The 19,683-nt window shown below is 43.5% G+C and overlaps 1 protein-coding gene across 5 annotated transcripts; it reads left to right on the top strand.

Annotated features, from left to right (window-relative positions):
• Window positions 1-263: 263 nt before the first annotated feature.
• Window positions 264-15,974, top strand: VEZF1 (vascular endothelial zinc finger 1). 5 transcript variants are annotated; one of them, XM_069790910.1, is made up of 7 exons: window positions 268-543; window positions 6,083-6,888; window positions 7,519-7,582; window positions 8,606-8,789; window positions 10,259-10,471; window positions 12,764-12,808; window positions 13,155-15,974. In XM_069790910.1, the coding sequence occupies exons 1-7, from the start codon at window positions 511-513 to the stop codon at window positions 13,580-13,582; spliced, it is 1,773 nt and encodes a 590-aa protein (XP_069647011.1). In that variant the 5' UTR covers window positions 268-510; the 3' UTR covers window positions 13,583-15,974. The 5 variants fall into 5 exon arrangements, with proteins under 5 accessions (XP_069647012.1, XP_069647011.1, XP_069647013.1 ...); XM_069790912.1 differs by having other exon boundaries at window positions 270-543; window positions 6,083-6,801; XM_069790913.1 differs by having other exon boundaries at window positions 275-543; window positions 6,083-6,780.
• The last annotated feature ends 3,709 nt before the right edge of the window (window positions 15,975-19,683 follow it).

Genomic DNA, 19,683 nt, shown 5'->3' with positions numbered 1-19,683 from the left:
CGGCGCGGGCGGCCCCCGCGGGCCGGGCCGGGGCGTAGCGAAGGCGGCGGCGGCGGCCCTGGACACCTCGCCCGCTCCTCCATCTTCTCTCGCCACAGCTCGCCTCGGCTTTCCCCAGCCCGGGACCGGCCCATTGCCAGCCCCGCGGGGGGGGGGGGCGGCCGGCCCGCCGCGCCGCCCCGGCCCCGCCGCCCTGCCCCGCCGCCCCGCCGCGCCGCCCCGGTTCCGCCGCCCGCCCCGAGGCGAGGGGAGCGGCGGGGGCGGCGCCGCGGCGGTCCGGGCCCGCGCCGCCCCGCCGGGCCGCCGCGCCGCCGCCTCCCCCCTCTGGGCCGCAGTGGTGCAGCCCGGAGGTTAGCGGAAGCGGCCGCTCGGCGCTGCCATGTTGAGCCGCCGCCGCCGCCGCCGCTTTGTTGTCGGCTCCATGTAGCTGGGGCCCGGGGGAGGGAGGGGGGGAGGACCGCGCCGCCGGAGCCGCCGCCGCCGCCCGACGAGGGCCGGGACGCCCCCGCCATGGAGGCCAACTGGACCGCGTTCCTCTTTCAGGTGAGGCCCCGCGGCGGCCGGCGCTGCCCGCGCCCCCCTCCCCCCCCCCCCCCGCGCCTCCCCTCAGCGGCCGCGGGCGGGCGGCCGCCCGCCGGGCTCCCCGCTAGGCCGGGGCTGTCAGTCAGCGCCGCCGCCCGGCCTCCCGCCCGCCTCTCCTCTCCTCCCGGCCCGGCCCGCGGCGGGGCCCAGCCCGACCCGACCCGACCCGACCCGGCCCGGCCCGCCCGGGGCAGCGGCTGACCCGGCCCCGCGCCCGCCGGCAGCTCCTTTCCCTCCTTTCCCTCTCCTGCACTTTCTCTCCGCCCGCCTCCCCCGAGCTGATCGCGCACGGCGCTCCGCCGCCGCCCCGCGATGTTTTTCCCTTTTTTTTTTTTAAAAAAAAAAGCAATGTTTATATTTTAATTTTTATTTTTATTTTTTTTTTACATTTTTCTCTTTCCCCCCCAAAACCCGAAATAGCTTCGGGTTTTGTTTGTTTGGTTTTTTTCTTCCTCCCTTTCCCCCCGCCAAAACGAGGAAAAAAAAAAACCAAAACCAAAAAAAAAAAAACCAAAAACCAAACCCACCCCAACCTTCTCACCGGGCTCTTAACAAAACCCCGATGCAACAAACACCGTGTCTGGGAGAATAAATTAATCCCTCTTTAAACAGCCTGACTCAGGGGCCGGGTGACGAGGGAGCTTGTTTTCTTTTAAAATAGGACGCGAGCGGGCCGGATTTCTGTAAAAACTGGCCAAATGCTAACGGTAACAGGGAGGAATAGGGACCGTGGAGCGTGCAACCCCTCCCTTTGCCAACTGAGTCACAATTTTCCCCCCTTCTGTCTGCGAAAGACCGACTTAAAAACACCGCTGTTTATGTAATTCCGAAGAAAATCCAGTGTACCAAAAAAACCCCTAAAAAAAAAAAAAAATCCTCCCCTGGCTTTTGTGAGCCGAGCCCTTTCACGCCGGATTGTTTTCTGATGCCTCCTGCTCTTTTTTGAGCTTGGAAACATAAAATGTGTAATTGCAGCAGCAGCAGCCAAAAAAAAAAAAAAAAAAAAGCAAGCCCCGCACATCACCTTTCTCAAGGTAAAATAATCCTCTTTGCACATTCCCGGCGGCGGTCATTCGCTTACTCACTGTCCTCCTCGGAATTAAACCCAAACCCAACCCGTGACACGAGTTTGAAAACCTGAGTTGAATGAATAAATCCGCCAAGAGCGAGCACCATTCCTTTAGAGAGGAAAAATTATTCCCTTGCAAGTACCGAGGGATGAGTCACTCGCTCGGGTGCTCTGCCTCCAAAAACACGCTGGGAATGTTCCGGGGAGCCGGTACCAGGAGCTGGGCACTGGGTTTTCCGCCTTTTTGTGATGAATGTGGGTGATGCCATCGAGTTTGGCTGAGGTCTTGTGAATTATTTCTCACTCTAGTGGGCAGTTGTGATTCGCACGTAGGAAACTTCACGCTAAGAAGTTAATCTCCTTAGTTTAGGGCCATCTCTCTCCGAGTTGGGGCTGTTTTATCGCTTTTCTGCCTCCCAGGCTCACAGATGAGCGTTTTCGAGGGGAAATTATTCGTAGGCTGGCAGTATGGTATTGCAGCAACCTCTGTAAGAAATGCCAAGTAATACTTTCAAGTACGTGTCCAGCTTCTTGCTGCTCGTCTTTATTTTTTTTGAAGGGTACTGTATTTTGAAATAGCGATGTCACACTTTGATTTAGGAGTAGGCTTTGCTGCTTTTAATTAAGGAGTCAGCAGTTCACTTTCCTAAAGGACATAGCTATGTGCGACTTGGAAGCATCTTCATAAAACTGTGACGTGGAAATTTTCCGCTTCCCCCCCCCCCCCCCAAATAATAAAGCTTTAAGACCTCATAATAAATGCTGAATATTGTTTCTTGAGTCATTTTGTTAAAACCAACGATTTAGGGTGCGAGCATCCTAATGCACCCAGCAGAAAGCACTGTTAAGATACTCCTGATGTGACTTAAGTTTTTCTTCTTCCCATTCTCACCAACAGCATGTCAGCCAAGATCCAACTGATAAGTTAAAAGTAGTAACAAAAAGTGGATTTAAAAGCCCCCCTCGGTCCCCCTCCCCAGTTAAATAACAAATGCAAGTGACTGAATACACATGCTTGTTCTTCGTGGGGGAAGTTTTACCAAGTGTGTATTTCAGCTGTGACAGGATTTCTAAGGGACAGTTTAATACGCGGTGTGTACAGTTGTAATTTTTAGCAAAATGTTTTTAGAGGAGGTTTCAATGTCTTAATTTTTAGTTTTGCTAGCAATGAGATGTGTGACTGTAAATTGCTCTTTCCAAATAAAGTTGTTTGATTGATTGTGTTTAGGTGGCATTTTAATGAATTGTATCTCTTTTTAAAGAAACAATTGTGATACTGAATAAGCAGTTCTTGTTTGGATCTTGCTAGTCCCTGAAATGCATATTTTGAAAACCACTTTTAGTTATCTGCTCAGAAAGTGAAAGTTGTGTCTTTTAATGTGAGGAGGAATCATCCATCAAACAGAGTGTTCAAGATATGACTCATGCTAATTTGTTGCTCTCACATTAAGGCTGGAGCGCAAAAATATTTTAGCCTGTGGCATTGGAAGTTCACGGTGCCACATCCTACCACTTCAGGTCATGAATTAGGCTTTTTTTGTTTACTGCCCCCCAGGAAAGAAAAAAATTAGTGCTAGAACGAGGGTATTTTGCACAAGAGCCTGTCCCAGGCGATCGAAATATCACAAAAATGTTGACTTGACATTAATGCTAGGTCAAGTAAAACCGTGGTCTGTGCCTGAATAAAAATGACTTGCGAGAGGCGTGCAGCAGGTGCTGTCTTCCCTTCCCGAACAGCGAGTTAAAAAAAAATACTGCCTGATCCTTTTTTAAAAGGCTTTAATACAGGCAGTCCTTGGAAACTGAGGAATACTGCTTGTTGCAAAGAGGGGTTGTTAGAAAGACAGCGCTGCTAATAACACTGGCTATCTGGGAACCAAGATAAGCAGACTTACATAAGCAGCAGCTTCATAGCCTGTAGCCTTATGAATATACATTGTTTTATGTCCACCGTCTCTGTCGGTTTCGTAGGAATAAGTGCATCATTACCTTGAAGTGCTGACGATTCTTTAAGGCTTAAAAATATCCATAAACTGCATAAGTTTGAACCTTGTCCAAAGGATTTGGGCTCTCCATTATCCGATCTGCTAGCTCTGCCTTTGAAACTGTATCTCTGGAGCTATCCTTAGGTGCTCTTAAGTGTCTTCTGATGCAGTTTAACAACACTGTTCAATGCTTATTTAAAGTTGGCTGTAAAACATTTCAGTATTTTTTAAAATTAAAATTGTATTTAAGTACACAACTTGCTCAATATTGTACTTTCAATGTGTGTTGTACATACTCTATTCTTTTTATGCTATGTAGATGTCTCGATGGCTTTTTAACAACACAGAAAATAAATGGTTGAAAATCCACAATTGTCACTGAAGTCAGGCAAAAGTTTAATGGAGGCGCTGGAGCTTGTGCCGTGCGTAGCCTCCAGGAGAGTTCTGCGTTCGACTCTTCAGCAATCGCTTCTGCAAACCAGCCCCTTAGGCTGTTGTTTGAGGTGGCTGCTGTGGCCAGGCGCAGTGTGGTAATGCTCAGCCTACCTGTTGCCTCCCAAGCTTCGGCACAAATGGGACATTAAATGCAGATAAAAACGGACAGGATGGCCCGGCTCCTAACGATTCCCGCAAGTTTTGTCTCCTTTTATCATACTGAATCCGGGCTTTCTCCCGTGAACTGTTTTCCTGTCAGATAGGCTTGCAGTGTTAGGGAGCACGTATTCATACCCACGTGGGTTAGTGTTTGTATCCACTGGTGGCTTTTAGCCAAAGATCACCGGCATCGCGCTCCTGAGAAACGAGTGGCTAAAGTGATGCAGGGCTTGTGCGGTGGCAGGAGGAGGCGGGAGCTCCCCTGCAGCCAAGGAAGAGTTGCACCGAGGTGGCCGTAGTCGGGAGAGGCTGTGGTTGGGAGAGGCAAAGCGGCTGGAGCTTGGATGCAACTAAGAAAAAGTCCCCAAGTGAGCTTCTAGAAATACTGACTTCTCCAAAGGACATGATGAAATGGATTCACATAGGAAGAGTATTAGCCTGAGCGTGCTTCGTAACGCTGTCCGTCCTCAGCCGGCATAAAAGTAGACAGGTTGGGGGTTGCGAGCCAGCACAGTGTTTTATTCAGCTCTCGCAGCCTTGAGTCGTATTCCTTTGTGAAGGAAACCGTAGGGAAGAAGTCCTGGGAGGCTGCTGTACCAATCTAATGGGAATGCAAGTTTCCCCAAACTCAGCTTCAGACCTGGCACGCTGCGCTAATAACGAGACTGATTTAAAACTGGTGTGATGAGACTGAGGCACATCTTGAATACAGATGCGCTTAAACTGGCTTAAGGTGCTAGAGTGATTTATTTTAATGCTCCATTAGGCTGAATTGGTCTGTGTGGTTTCTAAACCACTTTAAAATTGTATCTGCTAGGGTTTTGTCCCAGTCTGACTGGATGACTTTTAATAACAGTGTTTTCTGCCTTAGAATAAACAGCGCCTAATACAAGCATGGTGTAGAACAGCCCGTAGCAGCGCAGGCTGCAGCTCAGCTGAGCGGTGCTTGCTGCAGCACGCTTTGGGGGGGGGGGGGTGTCCCGCTCTGCCTCTTCCCTTTAGCTTCTCCCACTGATTCTGTAGTTCAGAGTCAGTTGGTACTGGCAGTTTGGAAACAGCTTTTAGGTCTTTTTTTTCAACAACCCCCCCCCTCCCCCCCAAACTGTGTTCTCCAGCATCTCTAGATGTCTGCCAGTGCTTATCGATTAGCTTCTCTTCCTATTGCAAAGCAGCTGCTGATGAAGAGAAAAAGAACATGTTGCTATTCTTACTAGTTTCCAGATGCAAAGAGCACGGTGGTCAGTATATAAATGCGGCAGGAACCTGCTAAATGTAGAAATGTGGCTTTAGACAGCTCTCAATGCAAGTTGCTTTGGTTTCAGTGCTAACACACTGATGTGAACACATTGTTTGAATAAGATGCCTTATCGCATCCTGGCTCTCTGTGGCCGCAGTTGAATTCTCAACATGCACTAAGCTCGGCTTAAAGGTGGGGCGTTATTTTGCAGCTCCCATCAGTACATTCATATGCTCCAAAGATAGTCCCAAGGTGGCATCTGATATGATCGTTAGCAAAACAAGTTATCTGTTATGTAAAGATCAAACGCTGTGTTAGTAAAAGATCTGACAAGCACCTAGTTGTTTTCCATAAGAAGTGTTGCCCTCCGGAAACTTAATAATTATTTGATTGTTATGATGTGTGCCTTCCTACACTTACCACAGAATCTGCACAGCGAATGCGTTTAAAGTGCGAGCGGTTTATCTTGTCCAAAACCAAAATTATGTAACCTTTTCCAGTTGTTACTTCAATGGCTTTTGGTCTAGAATGTGCTTTCCTGTAGTTTGTAAATGTTCTCACCGCGTCAGAGTGAGCACCCATCAATAGAATTTAAGTGTGAATGTTTGGTTTTAGGCACACGAAGCCTCACATCACCAACAGCAGGCAGCACAGAACAGTTTGTTGCCTCTCCTGAGCTCTGCTGTTGAGCCACCCGATCAGAAGCCGATTCTGCCCTTACCAATAACGCAGAAACCTCAGCCTGCACCAGAAACATTAAAGGATGCTATTGTTGGGATTAAAAAGGAAAAACCTAAAACCTCCTTTGTGTGCACTTACTGCAGCAAAGCTTTCAGGGACAGCTACCATTTGAGGCGTCACGAGTCCTGCCACACAGGGATAAAGTTAGTGTCACGGCCAAAGAAAACTCCCACCACAATGGTGCCCCTTATCTCGACCATCGCTGGTGACAACAGCCGAAGTTCATTGGTTTCGACTATCGCAGGCATCCTGTCCACAGTCACTACGTCTTCCTCTGCCACCAACCCCAGCAGTAGTGCCGGCGCAACGCCTATGGCAGTGACTCAGACGGTGAAGAAGCCCAGCAAGCCCGTCAAGAAGAACCACGCTTGTGAGATGTGCGGAAAGGCCTTCAGGGATGTCTACCACCTCAACCGGCACAAGCTGTCCCACTCAGATGAAAAACCCTTTGAATGTCCCATTTGCAATCAGCGCTTCAAGAGAAAGGATCGCATGACCTACCACGTGAGGTCTCACGAAGGTGGCATCACGAAACCATACACCTGTGGTGTTTGTGGAAAAGGCTTCTCGAGGTACCATGTAGAAAATCCCAGGCGAGCTCAAGTATTGGCTTTTCATAACCAAGAAGGGTTAAGCTATCATAGCGAGGGGCTAGGAGAACCAGACATCTTAGAAGATTGGTGAGGGGATAAAGAGCCTTGTTTACCTCTAGGGCGTGGGTCTCGGTCTGAGCCAGATTGGCAGTGGCCAAAAGTGGTCGCTCTTTTATGAGAGCGTTGTGAAATGATTTCGCGACCTCATCCGGGTCCCATAGGACACGTGTCTGTGTCACTGGTGGTGACCACAGAGCCCCTTTACCAGCCTTTGCAAAGGTCAGTGACCGAATGGGGCATGGCAGGCAAACTGTCTCCTTGTCTCGTAGCAAGGTTGAGGCGTACTGACAGAGCATTGTGGGGGAGCTTGCATTGCTGCTGGCTGTATTTATTATATCTGTGCTTGCAACAGAGAAAACTTCAACCTTTAGAGCTGTTGATGTGTCACCTTTACACAAGGTACGACCAAACGTACCATTTTCAGGTGTGGAAGAACATGGTTAAGTTTTAAACTGCAGGTTGGGTCTCAGCATAACTATGTGTTACTCTAGCTGAAAGCCACTGCGTAGGTAAGGGGAATGTATTTATTCTTGCCGTGCAGAGGGATGTGGGCTGCAAGGGGTCATCAGCGCAGTGTTCAGCACCGCGAGCCACGCTATCGTTACTATGTATTTGTAACAGTATGCATTTTCTTTTCTGTTCCTCTCTTTTTTGCAGGCCTGATCATTTAAGCTGTCACGTTAAACATGTTCACTCAACAGAGAGACCCTTCAAATGCCAAGTAAGGGCTAAAATGATTTGTTAAGAACAATACCTTACTGTATCGTTAGAATCTCAGGTGAATAATCTTTCCAGAACTGTATTTGCTCCTGGACTTCTCTTTGAAAAGCAAGTTTAGGAATAAAGTCGCATCTGCCTTACATACCAGCAGCACTGTAGTTCTGATGTTAACTGTAGATAGAGGCAGTTTGAAAGGATGCTGTGGCTACTTTTTTTAGGAAGATTAGAGGCTTTTTGCTTTCTTGGAGAACAACGTCGGTGCTCTGTTTTACGATACGCTTAACTTAGTAGTGGGATTGTAACAGCATCCTCAGCTCAGTGCTAATTACTGGAGTAATGCGTGCAGTGTGTTTCTCAGAATATTTAAATTAAATGTGTTTCTCAGTATATCCATTTAAAATGGGTTGGAATAGTTGATTCTGGATCCGTTATTTTGCTGGAAGCTGAAAGCAAGTTGTCGTAAGTTGATGACTGAGTATAAGAGAAATAACTTGACTGCCCTTGAATAATTAACTGTTTTGCTTGGCATATACATGCTTGTTCCAACCTGTGTTTTAGTGACTCATCATATTAAATAAAAGTCTTGTGTAAAAAGAATAGCATTAGAAAAAGGTTTCATTTCCTTGTTCTGATTTGGATGGGAACAGAAGTAATTGAGCAATTTAAGATATCAGGTTCATATTTGTACAGTAAAATTGTATCAAAAAACAACTTTGCCTGTTCTAGGCTTTTTTTATAAGCTACCTCTTGCTTTGGTAGGTAAGGCAACCTGCTGTTTTAGGAAAGTTCAAGTAGTATAGAGTATGATTTTTGTCGTAATTGTCTCTGAAGCCAATTTCCATTTTCAGTCTCTGTTTAGTAGTTTGATTTTGGTTTCTCTATAAATACAGGTAAAACTTAAGGTTGTCAGTGTACTTAGGATACTGTTTGCACCTACAAGGTAAAATAGGCTTACAGTGGGCATGTAATTCATACTGTAATGATGCTGTCTGCAATTCAAGTGTAACTGTTGTCCTTCATATAGACGTGCACTGCTGCCTTTGCCACCAAAGACAGACTGCGGACACACATGGTGCGCCATGAAGGAAAGGTATCGTGTAATATCTGTGGTAAACTTCTGAGTGCAGCATATATCACCAGCCACTTAAAGACACACGGGCAGAGCCAAAGTATCAACTGTAATACCTGTAAACAAGGCATCAATAAAAGTAGGTGAACGTTTTAAAAACATTTCTAATAACAGTGTGTTTGCAAAGGGAATTGCCTTTGATTACGTTAAAATGCAAAACCGTACCCATCAGTCTGGGTATTCACACCTATTAAAAATAGATATTTGGTAACAGCATCTTCTTCAGTTCAAGAATTGGCATATGTGGAATTGGTTTGCTGCTAGACTGTGCTCTTATCCCTTAGGAATGCCCTGCAGTTTGTGGGAATAACCCATCTCTTGAAGAAAAGAGTTCCCAAGTTTTCTCATCTTCTGAGTACAATGCTACTTCCTGAACTGTACAGGCCTAAAAGTCCAGCAGATAATTCTGGAGATTTTAGAATATTTAAGAACTGCTAAGATCTACCAAGTTTCAGGTTTGAAGCCTCATCTAAAGCTCATCAAAATTAGGAGAAAGATTTCTCTGCTTTCTCTGAGCTTTGATCCTGGGGCTCAATGATTCCTCCCTCTGGCAGTAGCTGACAAGAAAAGCATTTAAATCCAGCCCTGATATGTTTGGGGCATTAATGGCATTTGACTGGTGGTGTGCAGGAGTTCAAATGAGATGTTTGTAATAGTTCCTTCTAGTCTTAAACTCTGTGGAAGTGCTGAAGTCTGAACCTGGGGGTGCCTAGTAAGCAAACGAAGACTTGACTTTCAAATCTTCCCTATTAAAATAACTGTAACTTAAGTTAACCCACATGGTTAGTGGTATAAAATGGGTTTTCAGAAGAATCAAGAGGGAGAAGTAAGGAGTGTCTTTGGAAACTTTGTCCTTAAAGCCTTTTAAACAGTATTAATTTACAACATCTTTTCAGTTCCTGTTACTCCTGGATAATTGGAAGGTACCGGGAATGTCTAAAATGCCCGATTGTTGAGCTTAATATGAAATTTGGATGTGAAAGTATTTTTCAAGGTATAGGGTTACAGCTCTGGCTTCCCAAGCCAGTTTGGTGGTGCTAAGCCAGTTCACATGAGGCATTTACAGCAGTTGTTAGAGGTGGAAATGATGAGCCGTAATGTGGCCAGAGAGTAGTAACATGCTGTTCTGTGATGTAAACTGAAAATTTTAAGTTATACTTGCAATAAAAAGTAAAAAGGCTTTTTTTTTTTTTTTTTTTTAATGGAGCTGAGGTTTAGAAAAAGCGGAATCAGCTAACCAGCTTGAATTCTAGAGACTCATTGTAGCCTTTTATTTCATTCTTCCTAAAACACAAACAAAATAATCAGAAAGGAATTTCATTTTTGGCATTGAAAACAGATGTTCCTGACTTACATTTTGGTTTTTAGCTCTTGGAAAAGTAGATTTATAAAGCACAGAATTAATTATATGGTTTTAAACACCTCTGTGATTTTTGTTCTTGGAATCCTGTGAGATTCCACACGCTCTTTATGGAAGAAGCCTTGGTGATCTCAGCAGAAAACAGTAACTTTCCAAGGTGAATTTGTGTTCTTACTTAATTGGCATAGCATGCATGAGTGAAGAGACCAGCAATCAGAAGCAGCAACAGCAGCAGCAGCAACAGCAGCAACAACAGCAGCAGCAACAACAACAACAACAGCAGCAGCAACAACAACAACAGCAGCAACAGCAGCAGCAGCAGCAACATGTAACAAGTTGGCCTGGAAAGCAGGTAGAGACCCTGAGATTATGGGAAGAGGCCGTCAAAGCAAGGAAGAAAGGTAAAACAAAACAATACTTGTGGTCTTGGTTTTATAAGACTGCAGGTTGCAGTTATAGAGGGAGTTTAAGATGTCAGAAAAGGATGTCTTACGTGAAAATGTCATTCTCGGTGTTAGAAGTAATAGCTGAAAACTAGCAGGGGGATAACATGACCAAAATTAGGCTGTTGTAAATGCACTCCTTATTACGTGCTTCCCTTTGGTCTCTGCGCTTGAATGTGTACGTAGCAGTCATCAATTACAAAGGGATGTTTGTGTCTGCTTCAAGGCAAGAGTGTTTTTTTTGGCTTGCATGTGGTTTTTAGCTGTGTTTATGCATATTTACCAGTTGTTAACTTGTGTGCATATATATATATATGTATATATACACACACATAACACCCTCTGTTGTTGCATCATCATCAGTTTGCATGTGGGTGCTTTCTGTGTCCCTTTCATCTTTTCTCTCACAATTTATTCCATTTGCTTTATCATCACGTAACTGTCTTTGCATAAAGTTTTCTAGAACTCATAGAACTTACTCTTCTATCCTTGTTGGGTTTTTTTCATTAGAAAATTAACTAATAAGTGATTGTGTTTTTCATTATTGCTAGCTCACAGCTTACATACACCTATGCTGCTGTAATTGAAGTTGAATAACTTCCTGTTGTTGGTCAATGTGTCAGTTTTGTAAAGAACAGATTGCTTCAATTTAGTGTCAGGAGTATAGTAGTTTAAAGTCTCCCGTTACTGCTAGCTTGTTCTTTTCACTACAGTTTGATTTCTGATGCCTATCACGTGACTCCCCAGGATTACATGTTTTAGAAGAAATTCTTAGCGACCACTTACTGGTTTTCACTAGCTGTTTCTAGTAATAAATGTTTTGGGCTCACCTTAATTTTTTTCTTTTCTCCTAAAATTCTTTTCAGTTTCTTCAATCTTTTTTTCTTTTCTAGGTCTTGTTTGTGTATTAGGCTGCTAGCTCCTTTCGCCTTGATTGTTATTGCAGTTGAATTGCGTTCTGTGATCAGACAGTATAGAAATAGCTTATTCATGTTAAAATGTAGTGATAACAGAAACGTTAAATATCATCAGGCCACTAAGTAGATAAAGCAAATGGGTGTCAGATTTAGAAAATCTCTGAGGATTTTTTTTTTTTCTGCTTGTTCCTTCCTATGTCTTGTTCTCTCTTCCCTTCCTTTCTTACTGAGATTATTCAATATGCTTTAACAGAAACAGTGTTTTTGGACAGAATGGTGGGTGAGGGAGGTGGGCGGGTAGAAGTGTTGTCAGACTGGTGATATTAGCTTAACTTAATTGGGGAAGGGGCATGGGGTGGGATGTGTCTTTGCATACTGCTGTGCTTGGAAGTTGAAGCTAGACCAGTCAGTGCCATGCCTATGCGCTACTCTTTTTCCATGCTGGTTCTCCTGTGCTAGTGCCACCTGTTGCGTTGGCTTTACAACACTATATATGGGATTTTTCTGATCTAATACGATTTATTTTCACAATTTTTTTTTTTTTTTACTCTTTCCCTTCCTTTCCACCCCTCCTAGATATGGACTTTGAAGAACCAACAGTAACCCTTGAATGGGGCTAATGTTGCTTTCAAAGTTAACTCTGTCTTGGTACATTTGTATTGCCCGAGTGGCAAGAGTGGACTCTTTGCTCCTGGCTTACCTCCTGAAACGTGGGTGTAGACTGAGCTTGGTGTCCTACCCTACAAATGTGGAATAAGACACGACTTAGAAGTGCCGTAACGTTGATCTAGAATATATTTTTGTCGGTTTCTCTAGCAGTCATCCCTTCCCTTTACCCGCGTCCACCGCCCCGCTTCTGTTTTTGGAGCCTTCTAGTATGGGTAGCCGGCAGGTGGTGCTGATGGATGCCTAGTGATCCCTCCGCTGTCCCGGACCGCCGGTGCCCGCTCCCCCAGTGCCCAGCCCTGCTAGAGCCCACCGGCAGCAGGGCTGGGCACTGGCTTCCTGGGTCTTCCTTGTTTGGCACTTAATTCCTGCTTACTGCAAAACAAAGTAAAAAAAAAAAAAAAAAAAAGAAAAAACAACACCAAAAAACAACCCGAAAACCCACAAAACAAAACAACTTGGTGTGGAGCTGTAGCTTATGTGAAAGCTGAGGAGATAATGGGGGTTGAAAGATGTGCTGACTGGGTAGCCTTGAAAATCGCTAAGTAGAAGTACTGTGATCAGTGGAACAATTTAGTAGCAATAATTAAGACTGAAATAAGCAGGTAAATATTGAAACGAGCTTTGCTTATCAGTCCCTAATAATGACTTTTTAAAACCTTCACAGAATGTCAGTTCACCTTTGAGAAGGCTATAGAGTACGTACCATTCGGTATGTACACTCTCTCCTCTATTTATAATGTTCCTCTTGGGAGGATTTTTTTGATTGTACGATACTGTTTTTATGAACATCGAAACCCTCTTTATAAGACAAGCTCGCTTGACTTCTCAGGAAAAAATACTGAATTGAAATGAACTGCATGAGAGTTTGTATTTCTTGTAGGCTATAGAATGTTAACAGTTTTAACTTACTAATAATTCCTAAAGAAAATTATTCCAGAATTTGTACCTGTTCTTGTTTGGTTCTTGTTTTGGTTTTTTTTTTTTTTTTTTTTTAAATCTTGTCCATGGTTTTTTATGTGTTAAAAACTTTTTGTCTTTTTATGTCTCATTTTTAGAAGCTGCTAACTTGTGCCAAACCTCCACTGCTGCTACTACGCCTGTGACTCTTACTACTCCATTCAATATAACGTCCTCTGTGGCTTCTGGGACTATCACAAACCCAGTCACAGTGGCAGCTGCAATGAGCATGAGAAGTCCAGTAAATGTATCAAGTGCAGTTAATATATCCAGTCCGATGAACCTAGGGCATCCTGTAACTATAACAAGTCCATTATCCATGACATCTCCATTAACGCTCACCACACCAGTCAATTTACCTACCCCAGTAACCGCTCCAGTGAATATAGCGCATCCAGTCACTATAACATCTCCCATGAACCTCCCCACACCAATGACGTTAGCTGGTCCGTTAAATATAGCAATGAGACCAGTAGAGAGCATGCCTTTCCTGCCCCAGGCCTTGCCCACGTCTCCTCCCTGGTAAAGAATTTCTAAACAGTATTAAAAAGGATTAAAATGGAATCCTTACCAGCAGTTCTTTTTTGGGTTTTGTTTGGTTGGGTTTTTTTTTTTGTTGGGTTTTTTGTTTTGTTTTTTTGTTTTGTTTTAGTTAATAATAAATTCAGACTAAGACACTGGGGCAACATGCACCATCAGAGACCATAGTCGCATCTTCCCCTGTTGATTTGGCTCATATGGTTCAAACTTGAGTTTCACTGGAGCACTTCATTTAAAGTAAGTTTTACCTTTTAGCTGACTGATGCTGAATTAGAGCAGATACTTATTTGCCAGAGTTTAAAAAAAAAAAAAAGTCATTAAAAAACAGTTTTATGTTTTATCCCCCAAATTATAACTTAGAAAATTATTTTAATCTAAACACTAGCAAAGACCCCTCTGTACCTTTTAACAGGGTGGATGGCTAATTTTAACTTGCCAGTCGTTAAGTCCACTGTTTCTGAGCTAGTGTAGAATCTTTGTCTGTGTTGATGTTTTTTTTTATGAGTAAATGCATTACAATGTTGTCATTTTAAAAAAAATGCATTTTGGAGAAAATATGCATTTTACCTTTGGGAATATGATAATTTCAGGCAGCATTCCCTATGGGAAAGGTGATACCAGCTCTGATATGCAAAGCATATGATAACTTATCATTCTAACTTCAACATATAATAGGGATTGTGACCTGATATTTGGAGATGTAAATATTACCCAACATATTACCCTAAGGGAATATAGCATTGTAGTCAACATTTTTTTTAAAAAAACTGTTATTGTTTGGTGAGAAACAGCCATGGCTGACAGAAGAGGAGTTGAAATGTATGTAAACATGGTCTCTCAACAGTCAGACCCCTATGGGACTCTTATCTAGGAGCAAAAGGAGTGCTTTGAAACTTAAGAAATATTGCTTTAAGCTGGAAGATTCTGGAGGCACTGGGTATGATTTTTATGCCCTCTGCCTCCCAATCAGAGCCTGCTGGTGTTACAGCAGGGGACAGACGTGTTAGTTGTTCACTAGAAGTTTTGTCTTATATTAAATTGTATACAGTTTTTATTCTAACCACTAACTAGGTAGGATGCCCCTCCAGGACAAGCAGAGAGCGTCTTTTAATTTCTCCCCTATTTCTTAATCAAGTGTTGTGCAAATCTGTTCAACTTTGTAAATATTTGCAAACATCATCATTTTTACGTTATTCTTCTATTGTGTTAACACATTTCTATCAATTTGTGGGAGTTCTGGGGTGATGGTTTGAACTATCCAGCCCAGAACTTCTCTACAAATGGTCACACATGTTTAAGCTACATGTGCTTTTTATTTCTTAACCTGTTTATCTGTACATAAAGTAGAAAGCAAAATCTAGGGAAACAGATATACTTTTTAGACTATCATGTCACATATTCACGTTTTTAAAACTTTGTTTAAAAAAAAACCACCCTAAACCCAAGACTCTACATTAAAAAAAAATAAATAAAATTACAGTTGAGATGTTTTTATCTTAATGAAGTTGAAAGCTATGGAGATTAGCGTGTGCGCATTTTCACAGAGTGCTAGCAGGACTGACTAGTCAAAATGGACTGCTTCCGTTTCTACCCTGCCGTGTCAGTACAAGCAGTGATTGCCAGGCTGCTGGCTCAGGTGACAGGTATCTGTATCATTACGTGAAACTGTTCTAGGGGCTTGGACTACATAGTACAACAAAAACAAAAAAAAAAATAGAGCTTAGTGTAAAATAATTTTATAAATGATCTTTTGTACTTTAGGACATCAAATTGTACAACTTTTGTATATATAAAAGCTTAGGAACTTTCTGTTTAGCAGAAAGGAAACACATTCCTACACTTTTAATGTATATGTTTGTTATAATGTCCATGTAAACATATGCCCTATGTTTGTGCCTTTTAATTAGTTTGTCTCAATAAACAAAAATGTAGAGAAGAATATGTAGCTATGACTTTGTTACCACTGTTCTTACTCCAGATGTGTAGAGGTCTTCGTTTTTGCACTGTGTAGAGCATTGCGTGCAGGCAGCTGCATGACTTAGGCTGATACGGCCGAAACGAGGCATGTGAGGTGAATGCACCCCAGCAAAACTCCTTCCTCCCATAGCATAGAGCAGCTTGCGCTGGTGGGGCCTTGCATGTTGGGATGTGTAGTTTCCAAGCCATCTCTGTTACCCGTGGCAATGATACCAGTTTGCACCAGTTTCACATAGTAGGTGTAGCGTTCTGGATTTGGGTAAATTGCAGAGATGACCCTTAGATGAAGTTTGGGCGTCCCTGAGCTTAAAAAAACCCAAAAGCATTAAAAGCCAATATGAAAATGTGTACTAGAAGTGGTTATCTATGAATTACTTACAATAAACAGGTGTGAGACTTAATTGTATGTTGTCAATTACTGTAGTATTGACAGTGGGTCCTCCGTACAGCTAGCGTGCCCTGCTGATGTTATTTTTATCCCAGCAGAGTAGCAGTAGAATAAACACATTAAACACCGGCAAGGAAATTTTTCAACGTGACAGAGGCTTCCCAAACCACTAACCGTGGTGCTCTTAGCATGGGATAGGAAAAGGGCTGTTTCCTTTTTATTTTATGTTGGTTCTGCTCGAATGTACCTGGTTTATGTCCACAAAGCTACATTAGCTAATTGTCAACCTGTTTCATTTGTACTTGGGTAAACATTTGCTTTGTACTGTGTATAAATGGTTCCGAGGTGTGCTCCTCAGCTGTCTCAATACAGACGTTAATTTCACTTTGTAATGCCATCATAGGAAGTACATTAAGCTGTTTTTTTGACAAAGGAAAGCTACCTGCTCAAGTAGTTTATACGGCATGCAGGCTACCTTATAATCGGTAGTTCATCCACAGTATAACGAGGCAGTAAGTATGGGCAGCTGCTGTCGGGAGACGATGTATAGTTGCACGACAGCGATGAGTGATTTGTATGGCAACTTGTGTCATAGCAGCGCTGGGGAGTTAAGACTGTAAGAAAATGGTGGATGTGAAGAACAGATGCTCCTGTTACACTGAGTTAGTTTCTATGCAGCTGATGCGCTTAGCCTAGTTTATTTCATGGAAACTTTTAAGCTGGATCTAGTCCAACATCCAGGGAAGCCTATTGCTGCTGCCGTTGATTTGAGTGGGTTTTATATCGAGCCCATTCAGGTCTCCGATTGCAAGTAGTTCAATAGGGGTTTTATTTTTTTCTTCTTAAGTTTCCATAAGCGTTCAGCATGAGGTTAATGGCTTAGCACCGACTGAAAGTTTGAAAGTTGAATTTTGCCTTGGAAGGATTTGTGCCGTGGAAAGTCAGAACAGTCAGATCAATGGCACGAAAACTCGTCCTCCGGGCAAGGAGAGCCTCCGGGTGCCTGGCTCTGTGCTGGCGAGGCACCGCGGGGAAGCAAGCCACGGGGAAGTAAGTATTGTGGCACAGCCACCCACGCTGCCAGGAAATTGTGTAAATGGTTTACCTTGGGCACGTTTTTTTCTTTATCTGGAGGACCCCACCACTTTCAGAGGGTGTTTGGGGTGAGTTGAAATTTGGGATTCGACCTTTTATGTCTTACCACTGGAGAGTTATGCCTCGGTGATGTAAACTGGGAAGATTTCAGTCAAGATCACGGATGAGAGAGAGAAACACGTGGTGTTCTGGGCATATGAGTTAAATTCTATTTGCCATTGTTCACAAATAAAAGATTTTTTTTCCCCTCTTACAATAACTTTTTCTTTAGAGTGGCAGAAGAAAAAAGTATTTAATGTGTGTGCATTTGTCCACGAGAGGTTTAAAGAAAAACACCAAAAACCCAGTAAGCTGTTTGAGCTGCAGCAATCCCAGGTTACATAAAGGGGCCGAGGTTGCCGAGGGATTAGGGTGGCATTACTGGTGGTGATAAGCCCTCCAAGTTCTGCTCGCTCTCCGCTCACTTTTATTTTAGAAACAGTCACTCTGAGCTGTATTTTGAAAACTGCTTGGGGTTAATTTTCAAGGCTGTCAGGGTTAGATTCCCACCAAAGAAAGAAGGAAGGAAAATTTGGACTTAAAGAACACTCAGGTTTTTAAAAGCATCCAGTACTCTGATATATTTTTTTTTATCTTTGGGGTCCCTGTATGGGAGCTGAGTTGTTGAGAAGTGGACTCCAGTTTTTCACTGCTGGGTCCTTCTGAAAACTCCTGCCTTGGTCTATTGGTGGCTTAGTTTATCCATCTCAAAAATAGATTTAACAGTATTTTCAAAAGGCAGCTATTAAAAGCACTTCAAGTTTTTAAATGCCTTTGAGGTCGGTCTCGGTGCTTAAGTGGACCTTTTTACTGGTGCTTTTCAGGATAAATAGCAAGTGTAAAAATAAATCTCTTCCTCTCCTAATTGTCAGGCAGAATAAAACTTAAAACTTGATCCCCTTCTACCTATTTGTTTAATTCAGCATGTTTATACTTCTTATCTTTGGATCATTCGCTCACAGCTTCCAGAGCAGCAACTGAAGGATGACAGAGGAACTACGTGCTAATTTTTATGTCAAAAATAGCTTTCACCTTTAAACGCACAAGGCTCAATGACTGTTTTCTAATTAGAAAAAGAATGCCTGAGCTTCTATTGCGAATCCATTTTACAGCTGTGTTCAGATTTGACTGCAGCCCCTGGTTAAAATTTAGTACTGAGGTCTTGACCTAGAAACAAACCTTTTTTGGTATTGGTTTGGAAAAAGTATTTCAGTGCTAAGAGAAACTGAGCCAGGCTGTCCAGCTAGCTCCCTCATCACGGGCTGGCGAGAACGTTAACGTCGCATCATTTCGTCGTACATTGCATCTCCCTGAAGCCCAAATAAAGACCGCCGGGAAAGGTGGGCTTATGATTTTTTAAAAATGATGATAGATTTTTTTGGTTCTTCAGGTTCCTGGGCTAATTTGAGTCATTTTTTTAAAAGTCCTGCGTTTTTCTTTAAGGAAGCATAAATGCTTTTTGAAAATGAGACATTTGTAAAACATTTCAATGTGGGCATCTGAAATTACTGCTTGCATCAGAGTACAGACCTCTGCCTTCCTTGCAAAGCCTTTCCAATAGCTACCTCCAAAATCAACCCATTTAGTAAAAAAAGAAGGGGCATTTTCAGAACGTAAGGCACCTTTTGTTTTTCAGAGAAGGCAGAAGTACTCCATTCACCTTTTCACTTAGTTGTTCTCGCCAGCTGTTAAGATGAAAACATTTGTGTTCTGTGTTTTCTGTGCAAGGTTTGTTTTTCAGGGAATTGCCAATTTAGCTGGAACTGGCTCAATTAAATTCGATATTTTAATTCTTCATAGCTGTGTATTTCTATTCCCCTTTCTTTTTACTTCCTAGCGTCATTAGCAGCTAAGACCCATATCAAAGGACAGTAAAGAAATTTCGTAAAATCGCCTGTTTCCCTCAAAACAAGCCGGGACTAGGAAAAGAGATTGCAGTCAACAAAGCTCACTGCAAGGTGCTGTGTCACAGAAGAGATGCTGATCTGCGTTTAACTTTGGGAAAGCAAATGTTGTGGCACGTGTACTTGTACGCGCTGAAAGCCGAAGGTTTGCCTCTAATGTTTTCACTCTTACTGATGTCTGTGTTCCTTGTCAAAGCCTTACAGATTTTTACCCAGGCTAAGGATCGCTTAGCTGCCAGACACGGATGAAACGATTTGAGTGGGAAAAAACCTCTGCATGGAGGGCCGTCCTGCGAGAATTTTGGACCATCCCAAACGCGTGCTCGGGGTCCGGCACCCACAGACGTGCTTCCAAGCTGGTCTTGCTGGCCGCGGCAGGGTGCTGCGGGAGGCCGGCTGCAGGTGCCCGGAGGTGCGGCGTTCCTCCCGCATTGTGTCCGGAAGGGTTTGGATTGCTACGAGGGAAGCGGAGGCCCTGACCTGCTGCCGTTTGCGGTCTCGCTCTGGTCTCTGCAAAACGGGAAGTGTTTGCCCTGTGTAAATTGGCTCCTGTAATTTGTAAGAGGAGATCACTTCCCGTCCTGTTACGTGGTATGGCTGCAAGCTGTCAGACGCTGTAGCGCTGGATACCGGAGACGGCTGCTTTCTATCTGTGGTCGAAGTGATGCTTTGTTATAATCCGTC

This window comes from Haliaeetus albicilla, chromosome 9, assembly GCF_947461875.1.
Source record: "Haliaeetus albicilla chromosome 9, bHalAlb1.1, whole genome shotgun sequence".
Taxonomy (NCBI): domain Eukaryota; kingdom Metazoa; phylum Chordata; class Aves; order Accipitriformes; family Accipitridae; genus Haliaeetus; species Haliaeetus albicilla.
This window is presented reverse-complemented; position numbering and strand designations above follow the sequence as displayed.